The sequence below is a fragment of the Rattus norvegicus genome, chromosome 4 (assembly GCF_036323735.1).
Source record: "Rattus norvegicus strain BN/NHsdMcwi chromosome 4, GRCr8, whole genome shotgun sequence".
NCBI lineage: Eukaryota > Metazoa > Chordata > Mammalia > Rodentia > Muridae > Rattus > Rattus norvegicus.
Window position 1 is genome coordinate 122,633,989 of NC_086022.1, and position 14,197 is coordinate 122,648,185.

At 40.4% G+C, this 14,197-nt stretch overlaps 1 protein-coding gene across 2 annotated transcripts in view; it reads right to left on the minus strand.

The window, feature by feature from the left end:
* Positions 1 to 11,907, minus strand: part of Kbtbd12 (kelch repeat and BTB domain containing 12) — a 73,993-nt gene extending 62,086 nt beyond the window's left edge. Inside the window, exons 1-2 of one of the 2 annotated variants that reach the window (XM_003749799.6) lie at positions 11,671 to 11,896; positions 2,124 to 3,305 (exon numbers count right to left, since the gene is read on the minus strand). In XM_003749799.6, the coding sequence (XP_003749847.1) occupies positions 2,124 to 3,193 (1,070 nt within the window). In that variant the 5' untranslated portion in view covers positions 3,194 to 3,305; positions 11,671 to 11,896. Of the gene's footprint in view, positions 1 to 2,123; positions 3,306 to 11,670 lie in introns of both variants that reach the window. The other variant, XM_039108733.2, reaches the window with a different exon arrangement.
* Positions 11,908 to 14,197: the final 2,290 nt, after the last annotated feature.

Below are 14,197 nucleotides of genomic sequence, written 5' to 3' on the forward strand. Positions count from 1 at the left end.
GAGGATTATGTGCCTACATGCTGGTGTCACTTGAGAAGAGCTAAGTGAGTGAATATATAAATAGAACCAGAGATGGCTTGGGGCTTTCTGAGGCACAGTTTAAGAAAACATGACAGGATGGAATTGGTATACGCTCACTTATTTCATATGCCAAAGTGGCAAGATGAAGAAAAAAGATGGAAAGGAAGGGTCTACAAGGCTGTTTGTCTATTTCCTACTTTAAGACAAGAAGAAATACACCTGCATGGACATCTATGAACTGTGCAACATAGGCACTCTGAAGAACATCTGGACAGAGAGTAAAGTGATAGAGAATAATATGAAAATAGTAAATAAAGTATTATAAAATAATATTGCAAAGGACAATTAATTTCCCTCATTTATCACAAAATTGCTACCAAAATGACTTTCAGTGAAGCTAGGAGATTAAAAGCCCTGTGAGACAAGGCTCTTTGGGAGACAGGACTCTCTCATGGCTTTCTAAGTCCAATGCAGTAAGTAGATGATGACTATGAGGAAGTATGTCTTACTTAAGCCCAAAACAATGCTTCTGATAATCTGACTATACTTGCCTTTTTGACAATTTCACATCAATGTTAAAGGTGGAAGAAACTAGTAACTTTGGCCTTAATTCTGACCAATGTGAAGGAGCTGTTGGTGACAGGATCCTGGCTGAATCTGAGATAGTTTAAAAAGGAAACCAGGGAGTATGCAGTTAGACATTGCTGCAAGAAAGGGAAGAGGGCTTTTAGAATGAAATGGAAGATGTTTAAGGCTTAGAACAAAATAAAACATGTGACAGAGTTAATACTTATTAACAACAATCTCTGGTGAGAGGTGAGTAGCCTGCCTTTATAAGGAGGAAAAGAGATATCTGAAGAGCCCAAGGCTCTTTAAGGTCCCAAGATAGAAAGCACAAATCATGTGCCACACCAGGAAACAGAACTACAAGAATCCTGTCAGAAAACTCAGAGTTGCTCCCCTGTAAGGCCTTCATACTCACTTTGCAGTCTACTGGAAGAAGGATGTTCCCGTGACATGCCTGATCACCATGGGTGTGGGTCAGGCCATTTACTCAGGACTCTGTAACCCATCCCCTCTAGAGGAGATGAGACATATTCCTTAAGCCATGACTATGCAAGAGACAGAAATGGCTTAGACCAGAGGTCTGATGCTAATAAATGATGAAGCAATGATAGATTTTTAAGTTCCTTCTTTGCCCCATACTGTCACAAAGAATGGCATTCTGACTGAAAAATCTGAATAAACTCAGACAAGAGGGATCGGACAAGGAAAAGACCCTGCAGGAGGTTACATCTTTTAGTATTTATTCTATGTGCATATTTCATACTCATGTAGTTAGCTTTAAAGAGTAAGCACTCACAAATATTTACGATTAGATCATAAAGTAAATGTGCTTTCACCATTGTTCACAGACAATAAACTATGTCTAAGCAGGTGTTCTTGTTCCTCTTGTTCAACTATAGTTGAGGCATTCTTCAAAAGTTCTGAAATGCTGAAGATTCACAAATTGAGGACACACAATGAAAATTTCCTGGTTAAGAAAAAGGTTCTAGCTAGGTGTGGTGTCACATGCTTATGAACACTCATGAGTTCAATTCAATTATATCAGCGATCAAGGGAAAAGGCAGGCCGTGGGACTCAGTGATGGAGCCAAGGCCATGAGTCTGTTCCCCAGCACCGCCTAAAACCAGCCAAACAAAAACAATAACAACGCAAAACAAGTAGAGAAAATAATTTTAAAACATGAATGGCTATTATAAATACTATATGCTATATTGATATTGTGGATACATAATATGATGTCCTATATATTACTTTTATGACTTCTATTAAATTTTTACTCTACATTATTTAAGATGTGATCCCTCAGCAGTACTTCTTCCAAATGCTAATGTCAGAACAAGATTTTAAAAAAATATAAGACTGCTGAGGAGGCAGAGGCAGGTGGATTTCTGTGAGTTCAGACCAGCCTATTCTACAGAGAGTTCTTGGACAGCCATGGCTGCATAATGAGACCCTATCTCAACAAAACAAAACAAAACAAAACAAAACAAAACAAAACAAAACAAAACATACCAAACCTGCTATGAGATACAAACCTATAGATTTCAATATTCTTGCTCTTTTGCCTAGAAAGCCTAGTGGCAGTTGCTTCTCCAGCCACAATTATGGTATTGTTTTCCATGACTACCCCAGTGCACACTGTTCCCAAACCTTCCCCATACTTGGGCGATGAGATAAAATAGGTCTTCTGTGACACGGGGTCATAACAAAAACTGGCATCCCCATAGCTCCTGTGCCGTGATCTGATTCCAGATGAATTGTTCCCAATGCAAAGCAGAAGGCTGGTGGTCTCCATGCCATAGCGGAGATTAGAGGAGTGCTGCTGGGGTGTCTTGATGGCTTTGAATGCATTCTGGATCATATCAATGCAACTGCCATCACAAAGGAGCATCGTGTTTCTCCTGAGGGCCTGTCTTAGGAAGGATGCATTTATAAGTTCCAATCTGACTTGCTTCAAAAGCTCGACCAGATGCTCTGTGCGCAAAGCTTGGTTATGATTTACCCATCTCAGAACCAAGTCCAGAATGCTCTCTTCCCTGGATATATTCAGATCATCAGACTTAATAAGTGCCAGAAGCTGGTGAGCTTCGATGTCTAGTATTTCTCCGTGAAGGCTTACCTCAGCGAAGTGCTGATATAAATACTTCTTTGACTGATCAGATAAATCTTCTGCTCCAATTTGTTTCGCAAAGTAATAAATTCCTATGCAGTTGGAGGCATCCATGTGGTCCATCATATAGTTCTGGCACACACTAAAGACTTCTTCCATCTGCATAAAATAGGCGGCCATTGCTACGGTCTGTACGTTGGCATTATTGATCTCCAGAACAGCACTGTACATATAGTTTAGTATCACTGACACACTTTCTGCTGTGATGTCATAGAGTATGACCTCCTTCTGAGTGCACTCAAGTAGTCCGCAGGTGAACATAGCCTTGAAGTAAGGACTGAAGGCAGCGAGGACCAGTCTGTGGCAAGGAAATTTCTCCTCTTCTGCTATGAGCACTACATCAACCATTTCTTCTAATTCTTTCATAGTCTTAATTTTATCTAGTAAGTTCAAGCTGTGCTGGTGTTTTCCCTTTCCCTCAGTCTTGCTCTCCATGATGCACTCCTTGAAATTGGTAAGTGAGGCTTCTTTGGGCTTAGCTTGATTCCTGAGGAGCTATTTACATTTCTGATTGCTCACAAATCAATGGAGATGCCATGAAGCATTCCTGAGGGTAAGAAAAGAAGCAGGTTTTGTCTAAGGAAAAAAAAATTCTCCATACTTAACATGTAGCATTAGTGCTAAGCAGTATTTACAAATAAATATTATACATTCAGAACAGAGCAATTTAGGACAACTACTTTGTATCAGAAAAATACTTTGATATGTAAATTATCAATTATTAACTGCTGCTGCAATAGTTTTAATCATCAGTGGTTCCCACCACCCCTCCCCTAGGACTGGAGTGTCTCAGAGTGAAGGAAGAAAGACGTGAAAAGATAAACACATTTTGCAGTTCCATTTCTAGTTAACAGAAGGGCCACCCTGTAGGCTGAGGATTCAGGGCTATCAATTAATATCATTTCTAAAGAGATGCAGTTATACTCAACTCCTCTACAACACACAACCATATGTATGATGACTACACACATAAGTCTATGATTAGGGTGATATAGACCCTGGAAGTGAGATGACTGAAACAAAGTCCACACTGATTAAACTTTGGCACGGGGAAAATTATTCAGACTGCCAGGTAATGAAAATTTCATTTCTTCTGAGCTTTAAAGCACAAGCCAATGGCTGCTGATCTGAGAATTCATGATATTTAAGACTTAAACCTAAATGTGTCCTCCTTCCTTGCCCAGCTTTTCTTTGTTCCCCATTTCACAGTGGCACGGGCTGAATTGCTTCTTGCTTTTAAAAGCCCTAGTCTAATTAAAAGTCTCTAAGCTGGTGGTGTCACCTTCGCCTTCCCCAGGCGATGGAAACATGAGGTTTCAAGGAAGTTAATTAGCTGCTTTGATTTAAAGACATTCCCAGAGCCAGGAGCCCTTGTGAGGAGAGGGTCCTAGTGTCTACATCCTTTTCTAGCTCTCACTTGGCTACAGGCCACAGGCAGTGAGACGGTGACAGTGGCACACTTAGTGCTTAAGGAAGAAAGGTGGCAGTTACAAGAACAAGATGCATTTTTTGATCGTGAGTCCCCAAATTTCTACAGTCCTGTAAAGAATTAGACACTTTGTGAGATATCTTTTTTTTCTTTTTGAGGGTTGAATTAAATTTCACTTTAAGAAACAATTGATATACACGTGGCAGGGATGTTTAATTGTATAGTGACAAATACAGACCAAGGAAGCACTTGGTCTGAGCATATACTGTAACAACCATCAGAGCTAAGAAGTGAAATGGCCACAAAACTCTACCAGCTGGACATCGCTGCACTGCCTTTTCAGTTTTACTTCCATAACACTTAAAGCTTTCTTGGAGATGGTTCTCCAGTTAAAAGCAAACCTCTGATTTTTTCTTATTTACCCATAAGAGTATCCAATTATGGGCAATTAAGAGATTGCTGTAAGTCTGAACTCTCTTATGCCCAGAATGAGTAGCCAAAATCACATTATAAAGGTGTCTTGACACATAATCACATTAGCTATTACTTGGAGTAAAAAGAACCTACTGGGTTTTTTTGTTGTTGTTTTGTTTTTCGTTTTTGTTTGTTTCAGATCTGAGAATTGAGCACAGGGTATCACACGTGCTGGGTAAAAGCTTTACCACGAAGTGACACATTTAGCCCAGAACATAAGAATTCTTTTAAGGAAGTAATGTTTTTTAAAAGGTCTAGTATTTTATGTGTATCGATGTGTAAGTATCTCTTGAAGGATACCAGTGTTCGTGATGTCAGAAGGCCAATCGAACCTTCCAAAAGGGATGCCCTTGAACTAATACACCATAGGCAGTTTGGCCAGTTCCTAGACTGTGGATCTTGATAATGTTAAAACTCAGACGCTTAAAAACCAAACTTTATGATTATAGTCCTAGGGTTTCACATATGTAAGAATGGAGCCGAATTCTATCTGATGGACTTTTTTGGTACTCCATTTTGGCTATTGTGATTAAAAAAAAAAAAAACAAAAAAACAGGCATCACTACTTTCAAGAATTCAAGTTAAATAACTAATAGATCTATGTTTGCTCACAAACATGCTTTAAATAGCATTTAAAACTTTTTATCATTTTTATTTTATATGTATAGATATTTGTCTTCATGTATAATTGTGCATTGTATCTCCGGTACCTTTAAAGGTCAGGCAAAAGTTGTCTGATCCCCTGGAGCTGGAGTTGTAAGCCAAGTGCAGATGTTAGAGATCAAACCTGGATCCTCTGGAAGAGTAGCCAGTCCTCTTAGCTGGAGTCATCTCTCCAGGCGATATCTTACAGATTTTATGGTGGATGATGCTAAGGTTCCTTTAGTATCTAACTTATCTTACTTTGGTGTGCCTGGGGGAAAGCCAGCTCTCCATCCCTTATTACTGTTACTGGTTCAAGGACAGACACAACACATGAGAGTAGCTATAGCAATGAAATTCAGGTCTTGGCAGTATGGCTGTGATGTCCATATGTAGGACACTGTTATAGCCATGCCCTTGAGACAGCAGCAGGACAGAGCAAATTCAGGGAAGGAAGCAGAGTGTACAGAGCAATAGGTTTGAAAATGGGTTTCGAGTTTTGAGATGGTTAAAGCTAATTTGGGAGTGCTATTATTTGTACCCAGGATCCTTGTACAAATGACATTTGAAGAAATGTTGAGAAAAGCTGCTCAAGGTAGCTTTAACTATGTACATCACTGGGTTGAAGCCTCATATTTTCAGATACCATACTGTCAGGTAGAATCATCAGAATCTCGAATCCTTACTCCTTTTTCATAGAAAGCACCAGTCACAAGCTTGGCATGGCAGCACACATCTTTAATGCAAGCCCTTCAGAGACAGAGGCAGGAGGATTTCTAGAAGCTCAGTGCAGCCTGATCTACATTGTGAGTTTCAGAGCATCTAGGACTACATGGTAAGATCTTGTCCACTGGCTTCTCATAAACTGGCCAAGGCAATATCACGGGAGCAGACTGAATTTTGGAGCCAGTTCCAGTTGACCCCCAAGTCTGTATGTACCCTTACTCCTTCTAGTGTAAGGGCTGGAGGCGTAGGGCTGGATGGCAGATATGCCAGGCAGGCCATCTGGGCTCTGTCACAACCACTCAACTCTGCTCTTATGGCACAAAGGCAGCCATGGGGAAAGAAAACAAACAAATGAACATAACTGTGCCCCAGTAAGATGAATTTTGGATGCGAAAATTTGAATTTCACAAATTTAACATGCCCTATTTTCATGTGTCATGAAGTATTATTCTTCTTTTGACTTTTAAAAGCTATTTAAAATTATGAAACCCGTTCATAGCTCATAGACTGTGCAAAGACAGTGGCATGTTGCCAATTTCTCCAAGCTATAAATAAATCCACTCTCTAGACTGTGAGTAGGACACTATCCTGTCTGGGTGATTAATCTCCATTTCTTTTCCTAAATTCAGCTGAAGAGTTCTGAGAAAGGGTTGGCTCTGCTTTGAAAAAACTCAACTGCTTGTTCATATCTATATGCCCACATCATTTATATCTATATTTAGTCTTCTGAACAAATGGTGCATTTGGATATCGTTCTTCTTCCTTCAACATTGGCTTACACAAATAACAACAAAAACAAAAGCTCAATTCACTTTAAAACAGAAACAACAGCTTCAACACTTTGATGAGTCATACTATGAACGTGTTAAATGGACGTAGACATTTGCCAAGTACCTATTCCTTAATTGTTGTTTATAGACACTTGAAAGGTGTTCTAATTGCTTTGGTTTTGCAGATCAAATTAATTTGGTGGCTGAAATTATGAGGGTGGGGGGAGCCCAGATGTTAAATCAGCTACCACACTTGAAAAACATTATTTTTCTTTATATATATATATATATATATATATATATATATATATATATATATATATATTTCTTTTTTTCAGAGCTGGGGACTGAACCCAGGGCCTTTCACTTGCTAGGCAAGTGCTCTACCACTGAGCTAAATCTCCAACCCCCTTTTTCTTTATATTTAAAGAGCACAGAAGGTACTGGTTTGGCCATTGGAGGTTAGGCTGTTTACTTAATGTCATCGTAAAGTGACTTAACTTTTCCTACTCTTGGTTTCTTTATCTGAACAATGGAGATCAAGCATATAAATCAAGTAGTTATTTTAGTGTTTAGCTCTCAAATTGACAAGAGGTGTCCATTGTACCATTACAGTGACTCAGCAAATTTAGTACACAATACAGAGTACTCAGTACACTCTCCATGGTTAAGGGTGTGGCCTTGGGCTTGTTCCTAAGGCCAACATCTGACCCCTTGTCTACTGTAATGAAATAATATGAACATGTTTTATAGCCTCTTTAAGTTCTAGTTTCTTTACCTGGGATTACTTCTGAGAATTATATAAGAATAAGAGCAGGTGGAAAAACTGAATAAGGTTATTTATATATGTACAATATGTAATTAGCTTTGTAAAATACACTTGGTAAAGTGAAGGTAAGACATACCTGCATGAAACTTTTCAAATGAAAATAATTTTGGTGCATATACAGATCACTTGTGGATACAGACACGGACGGCTCATAAATGGAGAGAGCTGACAGCAACTTTTTCTCATAATGAGGGCAGAGAGTGCATTCTCCTTTCATCAGCAAAACAAAATTGTATAAATGTTCTCAATGATATCAATGGGGAGTTATTCTCTGCTCCAATTTATGGCAGACTGAACTGATGCATTCATAATAATAGTACCCATAATAATGGAGAAAGATGAGTAGCAAAGATAAATATAAATCACAAGAATAAAGCCTAATTACTCTGCAAATCCAAGTGCAGTTAACCCAGGTCCATCACATTTCGTTTAGAGATGCGCATTGCTATAAATTTAATGTAGGCCAAGAATGTCAATTTCTTCAAATCAAAAATGTTTTGCCTTCACAATGTTTGATTTTATCATCTTTCCATTATCTTTACAGTTTCTGCTTTTTCTGAATAGTGATTGATACATGACCACCATTTCTAAGAAAATTCTCCATCTTCAGCAGAATTTAAAATAACTAAAATTTATAGCAGTGCTGTTTGAAATAGTAAAAGCCAACTTAATATCCATTAACAGACTATAACCTATTCACTCAAAAGAATATTGTACAGTGGAAAATGAGTAAACATGATCTATATGTATCAAAATAGTAACAAAATAACTAGGATACACGCTGCACAACATTAATGTGTTTAAAATATGTAATACAGTATACTGTGCTAATAAAGTATAGATCACATAGTATGATATAGAGAGAGTAGATGAATTTGGTAAAGTGTATTACAGGAGTTTTAAATATCATTCTTGTAATTTTCCTGTGAGATGGAAAACAACAAAATAAAAAGGTTAAAAATTATGTATTTTTAAGAACCCATACCATGGTAGTGGGACATAAAGAAATGAAGGGTTCTTATAAGCACTGAATTCAGGAGAGTAGTTGCTTTCATGAGATGTGGAAGAAAGGGAGACAGAAAGAATGACAAGGCGTTTCAACTGTATAAATGTTTAATTTCCCTAGTCGTATGGTGAGGACTCAATCCACACTTCATTAGTCTTTATGCCCTTTGTATATTTTGAAAACTGCAAAAAAGGTGTTCAGAATAAAGGATCGTATTAATATAAATTACTTATGGTTTCCAAAAACCTTAGCTATGTTGTAAATGATATCTGCATATTACCTGATGTCATATGCAGAGAAATAATAGATACATCATGAATTTTCATATATTACAAATTTGCACATCAAAGTGTAGGCAGCCCAACTTATGAGTGACTGGGAAATACAGAAACCTCCTCTCTGGTCTGAATGACAACAGCTTTGAAATCTTGTGGCTCTACCCCCACCTCTTTGTTCATTTCTTCAGCAATGACCTGTGTGATGGGTAAAGTTACTACATTCAGATTTGTTGTGTATTTATTTTCCCCATAAAAATATTTGGTACAGTGAATAGGTTGCAACTATGATAAAAATGATCAACGTCGTAGCTTTGGATTTTTATTTATAAAAACACCGGAAGAGCTGGGCATGGTGAAACAGGTCTTTAATCCCAGTACTTGAGAGGCAGAGGCAGATGGCTCTGAATTCGAGGCCAGCCAGGACTTCCAGGGCGGTAATACAGGGAAACCCTGTCTCAAAAAGAAACAAACAAACAAACAAACAAACAACCCAGCTGACCAGCAAAGCAATCAGGACAGGGCTCCAAAAATCTACTTTTCCTCAAATTGCCTTCAACAGACTTTGGTTACAAACCAAGAAATGTCAACAATTACGACATCAGAAAATAACGTCCCAGTTCCAACGTTCCCCGTTCCAAGGCAAAACCTTTTATTAAGAAAGCCTTTTAGGGGCTGGGGATTTAGCTCAGTGGTAGAGCGCTTACCTAGGAATCGCAAGGCCCTGGGTTCGGTCCCCAGCTCCGAAAAAAAGAACCAAAAAAAAAAAAAACCTTTTAAAAGTCAGTAACTACCATGTAAAAAATGATTACCCCACATTAAAGAATAGGTATCATGGGCATTTTCACCAGTACTCATTCCAGCCTTGTGGGCTCGCTGGAATTGGCTCTTCCACCACTGCTTGTCTCACTTCCTGACTTGCCTTAGCAGTTTTTTTTTTTTTTTTTTGTAATGTCATAAGTGCTAGCAATTCTAATGCATACAGGTAATTCTCTGTGTCAGGAATATCCTTCTTCCCTGGTTCAGCCCTTTAAAATTCTGCTCAGATATCATTTCTTGAAGCAAAGGGCTTTATGTTTCATTCACTTCTCTAGTCGTATTGTGTCTGTGTTGATACCTGGCATGCAAGAGTTGCTTGGTCTTCAGGCCAAGTACTAACCAGGCCCGACCCTGCTTAGCTTCCGGGATCAGACAGGATCAGATGCATTGAGGGAGGGGGAGTCTCTCCCCAAGCTGTCCCAAAAGCTGTTGCCTGCATGTGGGATATGTTCTAGCTGGGTTGTCTTGCCTGGTCTCAGTGGGAAGGGATGCACCTAGCCTCTCAGACTTGATATGCCAGGGTTGGGGGATACCCAGGAGGCCTCACCTGCTCAGATAAGAGGAGGAGGGAGGGAGGGGGAAAAGATTGTGGGAGGAGTGACAGGGAGGGGAATGTAAAGTGAGTAAGTAAAAAAATAAGTTGCTTGGTATGGTTGTTTGATCAAACGGGTGCTTTGTTTAGTAACTGCATCATTCCTAGTAATCTTACCCCCATATCTGAATAAATATTTCTGAAGCAGGGTCTTTTTACGTAGCCCTGGCTGGCCTCTAATTCACAGCGATCCCGCTTGCCTCCTATGTGCTAGGATTAAAGGCATCTGCCACTACATTTGTCCTTCTCCCTTTATGTCTTTGCATGTACATGTCAGGTTTGGAGACTCTGATTTTGTTTAAACCACGCTTCAGTGCTTTAAGTTATTATCTGCTTGTCCAACTATAAATCCTTCCAGGAGACTTATTCCCTTGCCTGTAATTTGTGGCATTATGACATCTACTTCTCGCCTCCACCCTTAGAAGTTAATTCAGTCATCATTGGCTCTCTGAGATAAAGGCCTCATTCCTGGGGAATAGCCAGCTGAAGCAAACTTGAAACATTCCACATTTATAGGGAAAAAAATGACAACGGCTCATTTCCACATGACCTGAAAAGCCAGCTGCAGCCTCTCAGTTGGCACATCTGCCCAGCCGTGCCAAGACCTAAGTGTCAGCCATTGTTTATGTTGCTTTCCCTATTTCTCTCCTTGAGGATGATTTTATAGCCATTTAAGTTTGTGACCCCTGTTCTATAACCTAACACCCTTAACATAACTTACTGCATGTTATTTCTGCCTTCACCAGCTTTCCCCAGCCCTACTTTTACCAACGCGGTAGGAAATGGCTGAACATGCATACCACCCTAATTACACTCAACTTTCCCGCTGTTGTCCTTTCCCTGATTTGTTTAATACGAATAATTCACTTTCAAACACATAAGGCTTTCAATAATGAGGCACAGAGAGGATAAAGACAAACAGCTTCCCCTTCTCTTCCTTTGGTGCACTCACCATGTTTTGCATTCGCACAGTCCCTTATACTTTTCCGAGTGCTTTAATATGCATTATAGCTCATTAGTTCCTCTTAAGAATCATGTGGGGAAAATGCAAGGCAATTATATTCCTGGCTTTAAAGTTAAGAGAGTCGCCCAGGGATACATTCAGCGCTGATTGAATTTAAACCAACCGAACCCTGCATTATTATGGGCGCTAGGAAGGCAAGGAGAGACCTTACCTCGATGGCATTTATAGTCTAGTGGGGTCGCAAAATAATCAGCCGGGTCATTTAGGGAAGGGAATGATCCTGGAGGCCTAGCAAATGGATTATACCACAGGGAAACCCGAGCGGCCGCTGACCCCGCGCTGGCCGGCCGACCGAGGGTGCGTCCCCTCTCTAGGCCCCTACTTACTCGATGCTGCCCGGCCCGCTCGCTCCGCCGCCACGGCGCGGTGACTGGGCAAGGCGCGGGGTCGCGAGGGCGCAGCCGGGCAGACCTGACTGATCACACTACCCGAAATGGGCCAGTGAGGACAAGCGCTATAAATAGACGGAGCGAGGGGGTGCGGGGGACAAGCGGCGTCCCAGAGAGGGCAAGGAGGGCGCTGGCGGCCACCCAGAGGTAACAGGTGCTCTCTCTCCGCGCGGGAAGCGGCCCGGGGCCGCGCCGCAGTGTGCGCCTGCGCGGGGGTCTCCCAGCGCCTACCCCACACAGACTCCACCGTAGTCCCTCACTCAGCAAATGCTCTGCTCTGCGCCTGCGCGGGGGTCTTCCCGCGCCAGACCGCGCGCTAGGAGCAACCGTGTTCTGTCAGTCACAAGCCCAAAATGACACCTTCGAAAAGAGAATTTGGAAATCAGATCTTTTAAGGGGACAAGTCTTTCATTAAATCTTTAAACATTGCAAAACTCACCCAAGGCTTCTGTGTGATCGTATTGAGTATGGACTGTGTTGGGGTTGCTGAACAAAACACAGGAACACAGTTAAATATAAAATTCAGACATACAAACTGTTTTTCTTTATAGTATAATATGTTCCAGAGATCACATGACTAGTCCACATTTAGAAGCAACTCAATGTTTTGAAACCAAAAACTGGTTTCAGAATATAGGTTTTCTATAGTTTTATTTATTACAGCTGGCAACTGTATTTGAGCAATCAGTTCCTGATGTTAGAGGGAGGATTTCCTCTAAGTGGAAAGTGTCCCCTAATCCTGAGGAAAGATTAATTCTGTTCTCAGGGTGCTTTCAGGGATGGGGAGTTTCCCTCAGAATGTCATAGAGCATCATCTATTTTGTGACTAAAGAAGCAGTAATAAATCAGCTGGTTTAAAACAAACTGGAGTGGCTTTAGTGTAATGACACACATTTGTGTGAGGGTCACAACCTCTTTGGGGGAGGATCAAATGGCCCTTTCACAGGGGTTGCCTAAGACCCTTGGAAATATCACCACAACCTGAGGGTCTGTACTAAAGGGTCACAGCCTTAGGATTCCTAGTTTAGAATCCCAAAGGGTTAAAATGAAGGGTCAGTGGGAATGTATTTCTAGGATAGAACCTGTCTCCTGGCTGTTCTTCAGTTTCTAGACACTTTCTGATTCTTTTGTATGTGATCGCTTTCTCTTAAAGTTACGATCAAGTTGGGAGTGGTTGGCATACTTATAGGTTCAGCACCCAAGAAGTGAAGGCAGGGGAATCAGGAGTTCAAGTTCACAGTGAGTTCACAGGCTGTTGGCTTCACAGCAAGTTCAAGGCTAGCTTGGGACACATGAGACACTGTATAATGACACCCACTGCTCCCTCCCCCAAAGCCGGGGTCATAGGAATGAGTCTTTCTCAGGTTGGATCACTCTGGGACACATGCATATTTTTCCTTAAAAAAATCTCTGTGGTAAAATATGTTTAACATAAAAATTTACCATCTATCATTTTAAGTGTTCAATCTAGCATCACTAAATATATTGAGAATGCCGTGTAACTACTATAGTTTGGATGTTAACTATAACTAGAAGTTTGCATGTTGAGGGTGTGAGCCCTAGAATGATGCTACTGGGAGGTGTTATGACCTTTTGGGACCTGATAAATCCTTAGATTACTGGAAGGCATGCCTTTGGTGGAGTCAACAGGAGCTTGGTACTCTTCCCCTGCTACTTCCTTTGCTCACCAGAGGTCAAAAGCAATGAGCTCACTCAGTCTTGGACTGAACCCTCTCCCACTTGAAACAAACTACTCTTTTTTTTTTCTTTATAACTTAATCACCTCAGATATTTCATTCTAGTAACTGGTAGCTGACTAATACAGCTGCCATCACCATTTCCGTGTCTATATTTTAAAATCACGACAAACCAAGTCCTCAGAAAGTATTGCCTCATTTTTCGCTTTTCCAAATATCCAATCATCAGTAGTCTATTTTCTGCCTGTATGAATTTACCATTTATAAACTGATATAAGAAGAACCATGTGTCTTTTTGTTACTAATTTATTGAATAATGCCCTCAAAGTTCATGTATTATGCATGACAATTTCCTTCTGTTTTAAGGCTCAATATTACTCTATGTGTTTAATGTACACATATTGAATTGGAATTTTTCTTTTCTTTTTTGAGAGAACTCATATGCATCCAGGCCAGGACTGCCCTCAGACTCTCTTCCTTTGGCCCCAGTCTCCCTTAGAACATTTTAGTGCTGTTCTCACACATGTCAATATCTTCTGGTTCATGTTTTTAGTTATTTGAGCAAATTCCTCCCTCCTTTTCTCACAAATCCACCAGCCTCATTTAGATCCTTCTACAATGATTTCCGTTCCCCCTTTTGGTTTTCTTTACAGGATGTCAGTGTGAAACCAAGGAGTCTTTCTTGTCTTGTCTTGAAGCCTTCTTTAATGTCCTCATCAGCCACTTTAATTTGCCTTTTATATCTGTTTCAAAAGGAAGTGGGTCCT